Source organism: Peromyscus maniculatus, chromosome 1 (assembly GCF_049852395.1).
Source record: "Peromyscus maniculatus bairdii isolate BWxNUB_F1_BW_parent chromosome 1, HU_Pman_BW_mat_3.1, whole genome shotgun sequence".
NCBI classification, from domain to species: Eukaryota; Metazoa; Chordata; class Mammalia; order Rodentia; family Cricetidae; genus Peromyscus; species Peromyscus maniculatus.
Window position 1 is genome coordinate 173,356,370 of NC_134852.1, and position 14,953 is coordinate 173,371,322.

The following is a 14,953-nucleotide window of genomic DNA, read 5'->3' on the forward strand; positions in this document are numbered from 1 at the left end:
AGGGCTGCATCAGGAAGGCAGGAAGGACTGAGAAAACAAGGCATTACTAGACTGACATCCACAAGAAGATCGGAGGCTGTGGCTCAGGGACTGTTTTAGTTAGGTTTCTATTGCTGTGATAAAGACCATGGCAAGATCACCTTGTGGAGGAGAGGGTTTATTTGGCTCACAGGTCATAGTTCATAATCAAGGGAAGCCAGGGCAGGACCTCAGGGCAGGAACCTGGAGACAGGAGCTAACACAGAACAATGGAGGAAGGTTGCTTTCTGGCTTACTCCACACGGCTAGCTCAGTTTTCTTTCTTATACAACCCTAGACCATCTGCCCAGGGTGGTACTGCCCACAGTGGCTGGAACCCTCCTATGTGAATCAATAATCAAGAAAATGCCCCAGAGACTTTTCTACAAGTCAGTGTCATGGATGCAATTTCTCAGCTGAAGTTCCCTTGTCTTAGGTTACTGTAGCTTGTGCCCAATTGAAAAAAGCTAACCAGCCGAGGGAGTGACAGCACCATCAGGTTAGGGTGGGGAACAGTCCCGGGAAGCGGGAGAGTGACTCCATGTAGATTATTTAACGAGTTTGTACACCATGCCATGTGTATTTGTTCTATGAAACTTTCCATTCAGGCTTCTTCACTGTTTATTTTGCCTTCCCCCCCCCCCATATTTTAGAGGGGAGAGGTCCCATTTTCACAATTCTTCAGGTAGTTTTCTTTATACAGTGTAATCACTCTAGATCCAAAAGTCTGAAATCTCAAATGCAGGTGACAACACACTAGAAAATTCCATATCTGATGTCATGTGACACAAGTGTGCTTAAAATACATGATAAAATTACCCCAGTCTATGTGTATGAGCTACATGAAACATAAATTAATTCTAGGGGAAGACTTAAGTCCATTACCCTAAATATCTCTTTATTACATAGCACACATCACTTAAAAGTTTTATGACATGTTAAAAATATACAAATAATGCAAGGAATACAGAACCAAAACTCAAGATTCTAATGCTCGGCTTCAAAAACAATACTATGTGTTTCCACCAAAGGAAAATCTTTTTGATTATCATGGCTTACTTAAAAAAAAAAAAGGTACATTTTTAAACAGTATTAGCATTTTCTCTTTACAACTCCTAAAATAATTTATTCAAGAAACTTTAATAGTACTCTGAATACAAATCTGCTTCTCTAAATGCCCTGGACACTGTCACTGCTATCAACTTGAGCAGGAGGGTGTCACTTGCTCTGGTCACTCTTCCATTGTTGCTGTTAGTATCATTGACACATATTAACTGCACAACTGAATGGATTTTGGTATGGCAATTCTACACATGCATATATCTTCTCAATCTTCGGTCATGTCCCTCTTCCCTTCTTCTCCCGTCCTCCCTATCCTCGTGACCCCTCTCCCAGACCCTGATAGTCTGTTTTCTACCCTCAGGTCAGCGCTGGTTTTGTTTTTTCATCTGTTGGTTTCCACATGTGGGAAGACATGTGACCTTGCTTCCTGTAACTCGGTGCCTAGCTGGGGACAGCTTCCCTTAACTTCTCAGTTGTACCCATATTCCTATGTAATGACCCTTCATTTTGACTCATCACCAATGGTAGAGACCTTCAAGTAATTCTTTTCAAAGGGATCACAAGCAGAATATTTTCCAAGCCTTTATTCAGCTGAGAAGTTTGCTGCTTTTACACATGGAGACGGCCAGATATATAAATAGTATTTTAGATTCATAATTACTTTGCCTTTGGTATTATTTGCACCACCACCAATAAAATAATCATCTGAAAGAAAACTAGCTCTTAATTGTTTTGTTGGTAACATTTTATTCCCAGAGTCAATGCTTTATGAGCATTTTTGTTTTTCTTAAAATTAAAATAGTTTGCCACAGTGTGTTCGGTTATGATTTAGCATACAGGGGTGAAAGTTCTCTCAACACTGTTCTTTCTCCAGCTCTGACTATGACCTACTGTATCTATCTCAGTTCCTCATGAGCCAGGAACATCTGTCTCAGGCCTATGCTCTCAGCCCTTTCTCATACTCTTTGCTCAATTTCTGCCCTCCACCCCATCCTGAACACTCATGTGCTCTCTCTCTCTCTTGGTTTTGTTCTCTGCATTGCTGATGAAATTTTCAGCAAGAGTAATTTAATCCCTTTCTTAAGAATTTGTTTTTTAAATTGTATGTCTCTGTGTGAGTTTGTACATGTGAGTGCAAGTGCTTGTGTAGGCCAGAAGAAGATGTTAGGCCCCCGGCAGCTGGAGCAGGCAGTAGTGAGCTCTTAGACATGGGTGCCCAGATTCTAAACAACGAACAGGGAAAATGGCTTTGGAGGGTGGGGGTAATGACTTCAAAACTTCTCCCTATTTGGTTGATGTTTATTATTAAGACATCTGTCCTAGCAACCAATAAAGCTCATGTGCCCTAAGCACAGATCCAATACCTACAACTCGGCTCCATCAGAACGGTTCTTCATCAATTCAGCTCCAGATGGAGGCAGCTTACCTGTCCCCAGCCCTATCTTCACTTTGTTCTTCAGGACGTCAAGCACATTCAGTAAGCCACTGCTCAGCCTGGAGAGAGAGGAGATGCAGAACAAGGAGATCCAGGTGGTGTAACAGCACAGGAACACTGTCAAAGATGGCAACATCACTAAAAGCTGTGATTATCAGCCCTAAGGCCAACAGTCAGTTAGACCAGGCCAGAAGAGTGGTGGAGTAGAGAAGCCCATAAAAAAAACTACTTCCTGCTTCCTGGTGTGAGGTCACTCTTGGGAGGGTGCAAAGCAGCAAGGAATTGGGGGTGGGGGTAGGGGTGGGTCATTCAATGGAAAATACTGAAGAATTAAGTCTTTTAGTTAGTCTGTAAATCTAATAGGCTTTCTACTCAACTCCTCCTTCTATGACAGAAAATATAACTTATAAAGCATCACATTCCTCTATATCCAGAACAATTTACCTATTACCCAAAGGAGAAGCTTTGTATTAGGGCACAAAATAATAGCCCACTGTATGATGCTTTGGGCCTTAGAAGCAGCCCCCAAAATCAGACCTCCTCCTCCAAGTCTCCAAATCATACAGGCCAGGATTTCTCAGGGCTGTGGTCTAACTCAGTGGTAGAGTGTTTGTTTAGCATACATAGGGCCCTAGTTCGTCCCCAACAACAACAATAGACCAACTAAAATTTCTATCCTTTTTCCCTATGCAAGCCACAAACCCTAATGAAATTGTTCTAATCCACCATCCTTATGTCTTATGCTGGCCAGGAAGGAGTTCTCAGACATACTTTGTTTGACAGACTGTCACGTGATTCTATTTTGGAAGAGGTCCTGCTCTGTTCACAGAAGGAAAACAGTATGGCACAAGGACCAAGAAGATCTGGAGATGCCTTCCCCAGGATCCCAACTTCATAGCTTGGCATGAGATCAAAGCCTCTTTGTCCAATTGCACATCTGTGCGGTTGCCATGTTCCATCACATCGAAGCAAATAGGGAGATCTCTCTGTGCCTGTGGTCTTCATCTAATGGTCATGTGCACATAAAACTCTGAGTACACATGTTTGCTGGGCTTTTCCCTCATCGATGTATCTTATTTTAGAAGGCTGGTGATGACCTTCTGACAGAAAAGGAGAGGTAATCCTCCCTCGCGTTTTTCCTCTCCTGTGCTTACAGGGTCAAAGATGATACAACCAAAAAGGAAGGAAGCCATTGAAATGGGGGTCTGGTAGTTCAAATGCTGCTTCCTAGGGTAGTAACTAGGATCCTGGCCTGAATTTTGAGCCTCATCATCTTCATTCCATTTGATCAAGGAAAAGACAGAGGAAAGCTGAAGCCTGTAATCAGAAGTTCAAGAAGATACAGTGGCTAAATTGCTCTGCTTAAGGATGCACTAAACTATAATTTCCAAAGCCCAAGTGTGCACGAGGAAAACCTGAAACTCTTGAAGATGGGCATTTATTTGAAAAGGTGGATCATGTTTTAATTTAGAGGCTATTTTACTGTTCAGTTTAATGTTAAATTCTTGTTCCTAGGCTGGAATTAAGGTCACCAAGTCCTGTGCATTTACTGTTGGAAAACTCAGGGTCTTCTGAGACCTTTCAAACAACTGGAAAAATGTCCCATGTCTCTAGGAGCGTTTCTTACACTACCATGGATGCACATCTGTGTCATTCACAAAGTCTCGAAGCTTACTAATACCTCCAGCTCTTTTCTGAGGTGCTTGACCCACTTCTGGAGGCTGCTCTGTCCTTGTTGGGAGAAGGTCAGAAGGGGTGCTCCTCCAGTCACTCCAGCCTTTCTGCCACTGTAGAGTGTTTGTTCCTGTCCCTGTGCCATCACTTCTTGAGATGGACAACTGACAGTTCTTTGAGTCTAGAAGAATTAGACTCCAGGATCCCACTGTGGTAAGTGGTTTGATGTTATTGACTTCTTCCCTGTATTTGAACTCTCCAAAAGCACTCTCTAAGATCAGCTCCCACGCAAATACACTACTTGTACAACCCTAAGTTTCTAACTCAGCATCTACAGTCTAGATCACGTTATCCACAAGTTTCCTAAACTTAGACACAACATTTTTATGTCTATGGGCCTTTTTGTCTTGCTGGAGATACAAGCCATAACTTTCAATGGACTCATTTATGAATTCATAGCCTTTAAGAAGGTTAAGGACACCAGGTGATGGCACTGTGAGTTCAAGGTCAGTCTGGTCTACAAGAAGGAGTTCCAAGACAACCAGAACTGTTACACAGAGAAACCCTGTCTCAAAAAAAAAAGATTAAGGACATGTTTCATATTTTGGGAATTAAATAAGATGAATCCCTCCTGGATTCTCCTATATGAGTTGCATCTCAACACATTCAGCAGCATGACCAAGTGTTATAGAGCCATAACTCCCTTCTAAACTCTGGAGCAGACTGTCTCCCCAGGACATGCATTCTTTCAGTCTGTTCTCAACTGTAAAACTTGAATGCTATTGATTTTAAACTCTGTTCTACTTCCCCTTGCTTCATGTCTGTGTAAACATAGAGACTTGCAAAGATGTGGAACTCCTTAAATGTACATTCTACAGCAATGCCGTCTTTCAAATGCCTTCTTTACCTAAGCACAGGTGAGCACCCATCTACCTGGTTCCTTCCCCACTCAAACCAGCTATGGAAACAGACCCTAGAAGAAGGACCATCTGAGAAAAAAGAAAATGCCTATCCACACTACATATCAATACCACCAAGCAATTATTGTCTACTTACGATAAATTAGAGTTGGGACAATGTGCAATGGATGCTCCTCTTTCACTGAAGATGTTAAGCTCTTCTTCAGAAAGGTAGCAGCCATGTGCCATGACTGTCTAGAGAAAAGAATAGCCAGCATGAAGTTTACTACTAAAAATGCTTGTACTAATATTCATGACAATGTATTAGAAGAAGATACAGAAGCAACAGCTTGGCTACAGTGATCTTTGCAAATATAGTTGCTATTATTTGAAAGGAAAAAAAAATCCCTGCATCCAAATATATATTTAAAAAGTCTCAACAAATTTGTATGTTTTAACTATTTATTTGGTTTTTTTGTTTGTTTGTTGTTTGTTGTAGTACTGGTAATCAAGCCCAGTACTCTACCACTGAACATCATCCTAGCCCTGGCTCTTGATTTTAATTCTTTTGGCTGATTTACAATGCAATACAGGGTCAACCAGCTCATCCACAGCATAGGAAATCGAGCCAGATTGAACACATTATGGTTTTATCATCTCTACTATAGAAAATTTACAAGTTGCTTTCTTTTCTAAATCTATATGATGTGCTTCCAGTAGGCTGATACTAGCCTTTATTCCAATCAGAACTTTCTAAAAGTACATGGAAATTGTAAATATGATTTTGTAAACAACAATGGGTTAATTTTTGTAGATGGTTTGTTTTGGAGATGGGAATCTGTCTATATAGCTAAGGCTGGTCTTGAACTCACTATAGAGCCCAAGCTAGCCTCATATTCATAATTTCCCTGCCTCAGCCTTTGGAATACTGGGATATGGGGCATAAGCCACCATATCTGAGAGAATTGTTCTTCATTTCTGTTACTAATTTCAATATAGATACCATGGTTCTTGACATGGACATAAAATAAAGATATGTCATATCATAGTAGCTTTTAGTTAAGGAGGTTAAATTTATTTAAAAAAATAGGTCCCACAAGTTTGAAACCTCTCTAAACTCTCGTCTTGGTAAGATTTGTGGGTTTTCAAGTAACATATAATTCTCTAATTTTTGTTACTTTAATATAAAACCTACAACCAATTGCTTTCTCCTTTGTGAGGCATAGTTCAATGGGCAAAAATCATCATTAAAATAAAAAATTTTCTCAACCTCCATGCAAATAAAATTAACATGAAAATTTAAGGTTAATTTATTAATCGTATGGTAATATATAGAGAGGATGATGAAACTTCCTATTTAAAATTTACATTACTTATGCAAAGTATTAACCTTTCAAATCACTTGTATTCATATCTCCTTTTGTATAGTCACTAAGAAGGGACTTGCTGCAGTATACTCTCAAGGCAGTGTGTTCATTTCATGGAAGTCTGAGGCCAAAGGGCATACTGCTTTAATGAGGTCTCTTGCCACTCACGTTAATTTTATTTAATTACAGAAGTAATACATACTCATTTTTCTAAACTCCAGAGTTAAAAAATAGCTTTTAACATCCTCTGTGTATCTCTGGACAGTTTTGAAGTGTGAAAACACACCAACACATATGCACATGCATATCTGACTATATTGAATGTTCTTCTGAGGAAGCATGCATATTTTGCTCTTTGTGAATGCTGGATGGAATTCTAATGATGTAAATTCTATGACTGAACCAATTCCTTGTGGATGGTTATTTTCAAACTTTCCTGTGTTATCAGCACACTTCTTTTTATACTCATTAAACAGTTATCCTTGGGAATGGTTCTGCTGACTTGAAGAAAAACCCACTGATGTACTAACTGTGAAAGCATCACTGGGAAAAGATCATTCTTACCATCCAATCAAAGACTTAGATTTAAGGATGGTGATAAAACATCAGGTCTATATTAGCACACACACATAATACACACACACACACACACCACACACACACACACACACACACACACACAGATGATAGATACACACATACCATGCACACACATATATAGTCACACACATATATCTACACACACACACATACACACGCATGCATACAAACACACACACACATAGAGACACACACATATCTACATACATACATGCATACACACAAATATAAACACACACATATATAGACACATACATATCTACACATACATATATCTATACACACATGCACACACAAACACAAATACACACACATATACACACATATACTGTGTACACACACACATAGACACACACACACACACTGGGTTTACTTTAGTTTGGAAAATGCATGTGAGCTGAAGAACAGTGATCACTTCTGAGATTTTGAATTTTAAAGGGTGCAGCCTGCTTTACATAGATTATATCATGATACTGAACTTACCTTGCTTGTGAGAAGATTGTTTTTATCATAGACATCTGTGTAGTTTTTGTAACCAGGGTACAAGTTTTTCACAACTTCAACTTCTTCACGATTTTCACTTATATGGCTCTGCAAACAAAGAAATAATGTTTTCATTTTTCTTTCTGTAAAACATTTGACATTATATCTCCTGTCGCAACATGCTTATATGCATCTTCTATGACAATATACATGACAAAGAAACTGAATATCCTGAGCATGGCGCTCTCTCTCTCTCTCTCTCTCTCTCTCTCTCTCTCTCTCTCTCTCAGACACACACACACACACAGAGAGAGAGAGAGAGAGAGAGAGAGAGAGAGAGAGAGAGATCTTTCTCTTGTGTTCTGAAACTCTAATATATAGCAAGAACAAACATTAAGTACTCTTTAAAGAACATCCAGTGCCTTGCTTGTAAGAATTCAATGGCCATCAGAAGATGAACCTACAGTTCACTCAGAAAATAACTAAAATGTGAACAAAGAGAGCTGAATTCTGAGCCTAGTTAGATATCTTAGAGCAAGTCAGTTCTCTTCTTTAAGCTTCCATTTCTCATTGCTCAATAAAAGTGTTGGGCTAGTTAGGTCATTTTCTATCTCTTATGCAGATGTGTTAGTCATATTTCAGGTGTGAGATTTTACAGAACCTAGAGCATCAGGGGCAGAAGGAAGACTGGGCTCAGGGCCTGTCCTCTACTGCCTCTCTTCTTAGCCTTCTGATGATGGTTTTGCAGAAAAGAATGTGCGATGACACAGCTGAGCAATCCTGCCTTCGTCAGGAAGGAGCTCATGGGAACTCACACACAAGCTGAGTGAGTCGGAGTCAGCCACACCAACCTTTCATGGGGGCACCTGAAATCTGAGGGGACACAGTGTCTTACACTAGAGTAGCCACACAAGTCTCTAGAAAAAAAACATTTCAGACCAAGGGATGAATGCATTGGATAATACAAACAAATGATTATCTTCCATCCCTCTAAGCAGAACTGGTCTCCTGTTTCCCAAAATGGCCATGAACTAGATTTCTAGCCAAGGATCACCTTGCACTTCTGATTCTTCTGCATCTGCCTTCTGAGTGCTATGCCCCCAGGCCCAGGTTATGCTGGCAATCGACCTCAGGGTTTTGTGCATGCCAGGCAAGCACTCTGTCCACTGCACTGCATCTCCCGCCCAAAGATAGACTTTTTACATCTTTTTCATTGTATTTTCATGTAGTTTTTAATATTATTTACATTTTTCTTTTCCGTTTCTTTTTTTTTTTTTTTAAGAATAAAACATACTGTTTCCAAAGTGGAAATATTATCCAAATTTGGAATTTTATCACCAGAGCATAATTGTGGGGGACTGGATTCAAAGTCCAAATATCAGAAACCACAAACAATAATCATAGGGGAGACACACTAATGGGGCCTATGAACATGCATTTTAAAATTAAATAAATAAAAGTAAGAAATCAATATGTTGCCTTCACCCTAACTTTCTCTTCCTTCTAAGACTATCAGCTCCGAAAAGGGGGAAATTTTAGTGCAGTGTGTAATTTAGCTTGAGTGGGGGAGGGGAGCGCCTAATTTTAACCCAGCTGTGAGATTTTAAAAGCATTTTATTGCTAAATTGCAACAACTTAATGATAAAGGAAGATACTCTTTTTGTTCCTGGTTTTAAATTAAGAAACTCAGAACAAAAGAATTTTAAGTGCACTTTTGTAAGGTGGAAATTAAGTTCTTTTTTACTTTTCAAATAATAATTGGTTCCTCTGCAAATGAAGGTCTAGAACACCAGGAAAGCATCAAATAAAAGTAGGAAAGAAATGCATTAAACGCATTTACCAAGAATGGGTAGTCTGATGTTGACTTTGCTACCCTATACAAAGCTGTCTTGGCCTGTCTAAGACGGATCAGAGAATACAGAGGATGAAAACAACTTCAGGCTCCTGACCTGCAAAACTGACCAACTGAATTAGGTGACTTAAGGTAGGGCGCCTCCTGGTGACATCAGTCAGGGCACCTCCTGCTCTGAAATTCTTTGACTCTAGGAGATCTCAGCAGACAAATTACAGATTATTAGAGATGACCTGAGGGCACTGAGAGATCTTGCAGGTGTAGACAGAGGCACAAACCAAAGAAAAACGCCTACCTGGATGTGCAGATCGTGGGTCTGGGCGATGTTGCCAAGTTTACTCATCAGGGTCTCCGTGCAAGAAAGGGAAAAGCGTGGGGTCACTATGGGTTTCACTCTTGAGTACTGGAAATAATAAAAGAAACTCGTGAGGAAAACATGAAAGTTAGGAACACAGCACATTTGTGACTTTACAGTTTCAATATGGAGGGAAAATCTCCAATTTAAAAAAGACGGATGCTCTAGGTTCCAAAAAACAATTCATGACTGAGAACAGCACTTTCTTCAAGATCAAGTTCACAGAAGAAAGTTCTATTTCTGTTGATAGTTGTTCCCTTCTCGTGACCTCAGCTGAGACCTGGGGTGGGGACACCACATGTGAGATGGTGGCTTGTTTCCCTGCCTACGTCTCGAGGAGGTGTGCTGCTACATCCTCACTCAGAACCCTTGAGTAACATGTCAGTGACTGGCTGGCAGGATAAAATCACTCCTACAGGGAGTAAGGAAGAGGGTTTATAAGCATTACCCATAACTCACCCGGGGTTAAATTGCAAGAAATTCTGAACATTCCTGTGGCTTCCAGTGTGACAGCGAAGAATCATATGGGGAGGAAGGACTATGCTTGTTGACCTAATAGTCTTAATTGACCTCTGGAGCCATAAACCAGGTTCACACTGTGTTTGGAGGCAAGAGATAGCATGGTTTTCATGGGCCCCACAATGCCAGAGCAAAGCAGATGCCTGGCTGACTATTATATGGACCTTGTGTGCCACACGTTTACAGAGCAAGGCACCCTGTGGCCACCTCCTCTTTCAGGGATGTAGGAGCACCGCAGGAAGGGTAAGGTTTTAGCTCTGAGCTCTGACCTCTCGGCTTTCTCTTTTACATTGGTTCTGTGTTTCTTATTTATTAAGACAGTTGGTTACATCTACACCAGGGCACTGAGTCTGAACTTAGCCTGTTTCTCAGTCCACACTGGAGACCAGCAGTGGACAGAACCAATGAAAGAGGAGGCACCAAACAGGTCCTCAGTGTGCACATGTCCCCCATCTCCTCAGATCATGGAGCACCACCTCTACAGAGACCAATGTTATAAAATTAAAAGCCCCAGACCTGAAGAGGAAACACAGTGAGAATGGGAAGGCTGGGGTGAGAGGGCAACTCTTGAGGACAGTGACTGGACTGTCACACCTTAAATGATGGTTTGCATTTTAAATGCAGCTTGAGTCAGCATAGCCTCAAATATGGAAACAACCTAGGAGTCTATGGGTGAATAGATAAAACTAATTTTATTCATTTGTACATTTTATATAATATACATTTATAAAAGAAAACTATACATACATGTCTGCATATACATATATGTACACATGTGGGATGTGTATACAATCTAAATATGTCTCCCACATCCCATGAGTATGTATGTATGTATACACATGTACATGTGTAATGAGATACTATTCACTCATAAAAAAAGATCTTGCTATTTGAGACAGCATAGATGAACCTGCACTATATTATTTTAAATTAAATAAATCCAATTCAGAAGAGAAATACTGCAGGTTCTCATTTGTATGTGCAATTCAAAAAAGTCGAATTCATAGAAACTTCTGGTTTTTGCTTTCCAGTGAAGGCTTATAGGACACTGTATTTGGACCTCTCTTGTTATGTTTTGTTTTAGCACAGTTTTGTAGTCAGGAACAATTATCTAATTATTCACTATTAAACATGCTGCACACTTTATGTTTACTGAACTTGTTTACAGCTTCAGAGATATTGTGTGTACCTTTTTTTTTTTTTGGTTCCTGTACCCATTTTATTTCTTTTGACACGTGTGAATGGATCTCACTGTGATCACCATCTGACACTGCGTATGTGCGACAAGCCATCACACTCCACACCTCGGTACTCACAGTCTCTGTCAGATGTTTTCAGTTTTAAAATATCTGACCTCTCTGAGCTGAGCCACTGGGTACCCCGTGTCAACAGTCAAGGTTCCAGGAGAATACCTCTCATGTACAGACTAAGCCATAGGCACACAGACTAATCTATCAAACAACTTCGCAGATGCCACCGCTAACACAGCAGCACTCTGGTGAAACCTGGACAAATCCACTTACGTTCCTCTGAAGCATCTCTGACACAAATCTGAAAAGAAGTGATAGATGTCAAGTTAGGAAAGTGAATCTTTTTAAATAAACATTTCAGATGGGGTGGAAACGTGACCCTTCCATGTCCTGATTTCCACGCAAACGTTTCTAACCGTGTGGGTTTCACCACCACTAATCGGAGATTAGCAAGCAATAATTGCTCAGCTTTTTCTTTAATAGCAAATGAGGGAGAGGAAAATCATGGGGAATATGGTCCTGTGGCATCTTGTGGGCCATTACGAGCATCCACACAGCCCCCAGGCTGTGCTAGTGGTTCCAGTGTGTTCCATGGATGACAGGGCTATGGACTCTTGGGCACACACAAGCACTTGGGGCCTGAGACACTGCTCTTCTAATCTCCTCTTATGTGGAAGCTGCGTATGCACACAGTATCATCATCAGTCTCCGAGGACAGGGCCTGGCAGGGGGCAGATATTGGAGGAAGGTGGAAGACTATGACAGAGGTGTCTCTGAAGTGTGCATGGAATGGGACAAGTGGTGAACTTCTGCCTACTTGAACAGTGACAGCTGTCCCATGTCATGGTTATTTCTGCCCTGGCCAGAAAAGACTATTTCAGACTTCAAGTGTGAATTGGGAGCCTGGAGATGTAGCTCTGTGATAGACACTTGCCAGGCATAAAGGTACAAAGCCCTGGGCTCCATTTTTAGCCCCAGGGAAACAAATTGTGAATTAAGGTAAAGTGACTACAACAGTAGATTGTGCAGGAGGTGATTGCATGGCCAGTGCTGAAGGTCAGAGGTACACTCCTCTTCCCATGACCATGCAGGATGCTCTCACCTCAGCATTTCAGAGGAAACACACTTGAGGTGGGAGAATCCCAGAAAATAGAAGCAAAGCTGAAATCTAAACATACACCCAAAAAGAATAAATCTAAGGAAATTTCTTCTGTGTATCTCTTGATGTGGAATACAATACCATGAAATTCCTTGTTAAATATTCAAGATACCATGAAAAAGCCATCAAAGATAATTGTAAGAAAAGTACTTAAATGATCAATAAGTTCCCTCAATGTTATATGAAATTGAACATAATGAAAATTCATGGAATAACCATAATCAAAAGTTATTGAGGGAGTTGTAGATATGATCTCAGTATTTCAGATGCACATATAGAAATGTCACAGTGAAAGCTACTACTCTGTGCAATTAATGTTTTAAACGTGATTTAATGAGCAGGGCACCATACTTAACAAATCAGGTCTCCTGGAGAAGCCCTAGCCTAATACAGGATACTCAGTGGGTAATATTTTAAAATAAAAGATTCTTCATTTGTGGGGCAGAGGAGATGGTGCAATGGGTAGGAACACTTGCTATGCAAGCATGAAGATCTGAATTTGAATTCCTGGAACCAATGTAAAAAAAAAAAAAGAAAGAAAGAAAAGACATAAAAAGCTCTGCATGCCTGTAACCCCGGTGTTGGGTCAGAGCCAGGTGGATGCTGGGAGTTCCAGCCCAGCTGAAAACTTGCAGTTCAGTGAGAGACCCTGACTCAAGGGAGTAAGGTGGGGAGTGGCAGAGCAGGACACCCAACATCCTTTTCTGGCCTCCACGGGTGTGTGCACTAGTACATGCACCTGTACACACACACATGTGCAAACATGCACAAATATACATTTTTTTAAAGGAGCATACCAAGTTTATGAAATGGGCTAAAGCCACTTAGTGACATTGGCATATTAGAAGAGGGACTTAATTTGTTTTTTTAACTCTGATTCTACATCCTAAGAAGACTCTAGAGTATGCCAATACATCTGAAGATTCTTGGACTTTAAAAGAGATTGCTTCAGTTTCGTGGGGGCAAAAATGGGAGGATGTGTGCTAGAAGAGAAGAGAGAAGCAACATAGTACATAAGAGAGTCACGTGGTTCAGGAATCTGGAATATGCTCCGCTCTATTCTCTTAATGTCTTTGTCAAGAATCACTTTCTTGTGAATTTAAAAGCAACCCTTCAAAAAATAGGCACTTAAAAATCTAACCTTTCCTACTCAACTCTTAAAGAGATTGTGCACTGGAACATATTTCCATTTTTTCAAAACAGATTTTGGTGAAGTATAATTTACATATCATAAAGTTCACCCATTTAAGTGCTCTATTCAATAACTGTAGTCAATTTACTGGGTTGTAGAGTCTTTGAATTCTCATCACCAGAGTGATATCCCCTGGTTCTATAGGCAGGAGATGGGCAGTATCATCTCCCCTCCCCCTGCCTCCAGCACCAGCAAACTTCTCCATTTTCTGTCTTATGAACTTACAGTTTCTATATAGTCAATATAAATGAAAGTTTATAATGTGTTCCCTTTTGTGTTTGATTTGCTCTTCTTAGAGTAGTAGTTTTAAAGCTCATCATGTTGTCAGAACTTTGTTTTTTTCTCCTAGCTGATCAATTTTATTGTATAGCACATTTCCTGCATCCTCACACCATTTGGTAGACATGTTAGGTGTGGGACAAGTCCTCTGAAAGCCTCGGTGACACGGCCCTCTGGCTCTTTCTTTCTTGTGACTCCCGGAGTAACTGAAGAAGGGCTGTAAATCTGACATCTGGAGATCAGAGGGACTGGACACATAGCCTGGGCTCATCCTGGTTCCTCCCAGAACAGACCTTGTGGTTCTTTTGTTATATGTGTGTATTTGCCTGCATGCATGAGTATACCATCTATATGTGGTGCCTGTGGAGATCAAAGGGCACTGGATTTCCTGGGACTGGAGTCAAGGTGTGTGAGCAGCCATGTATGTGCTGGGAACCAAAGCCAAACCTTGCATTGCTGAGCCATCTCTCTAGCCCTGTCCTACAACTCTTCAATTCAGTGAGCCAAGCGTCCACCTGGAATAAAACCTCAGCTGGAGTGCGTTTTCAGGGTTCCCTACTGTGGTGCAATTTGGGGCATGTAGATGAGACTCCACTCATCCTGGGCAGCTCTGCTAAGCCTTGCAAACTAGCTTGCCTGGAGTCCTGCTGTGCTGAACTTGGAGGACAGCATTGATTATCCCTGCACTCTTGCAAGCAGATTTCTTGGAGTCCTGTCCTGAGATTGACACTGGAGTATCCAGGACACCTGCTTCATATTTGGCATCTGTGAGTGGTGGCTTGAGGACCAGTCACATTAGAGTCTTCATG

At 40.8% G+C, this 14,953-nt stretch overlaps 1 protein-coding gene across 1 annotated transcript in view; it reads right to left on the reverse strand.

Moving 5' to 3' along the window:
- The window catches only part of Gda (guanine deaminase), an 82,072-nt gene that overhangs the window by 12,247 nt on the left and 54,872 nt on the right, over positions 1-14,953 (reverse strand). Inside the window, exons 6-10 of the mRNA XM_006985407.4 lie at positions 11,788-11,815; positions 9,686-9,793; positions 7,539-7,646; positions 5,246-5,343; positions 2,507-2,574 (exon numbers count right to left, since the gene is read on the reverse strand). Coding sequence (XP_006985469.1) covers positions 2,507-2,574; positions 5,246-5,343; positions 7,539-7,646; positions 9,686-9,793; positions 11,788-11,815 — 410 coding nt within the window. The remainder of the gene's footprint in view (positions 1-2,506; positions 2,575-5,245; positions 5,344-7,538; positions 7,647-9,685; positions 9,794-11,787; positions 11,816-14,953) is intronic.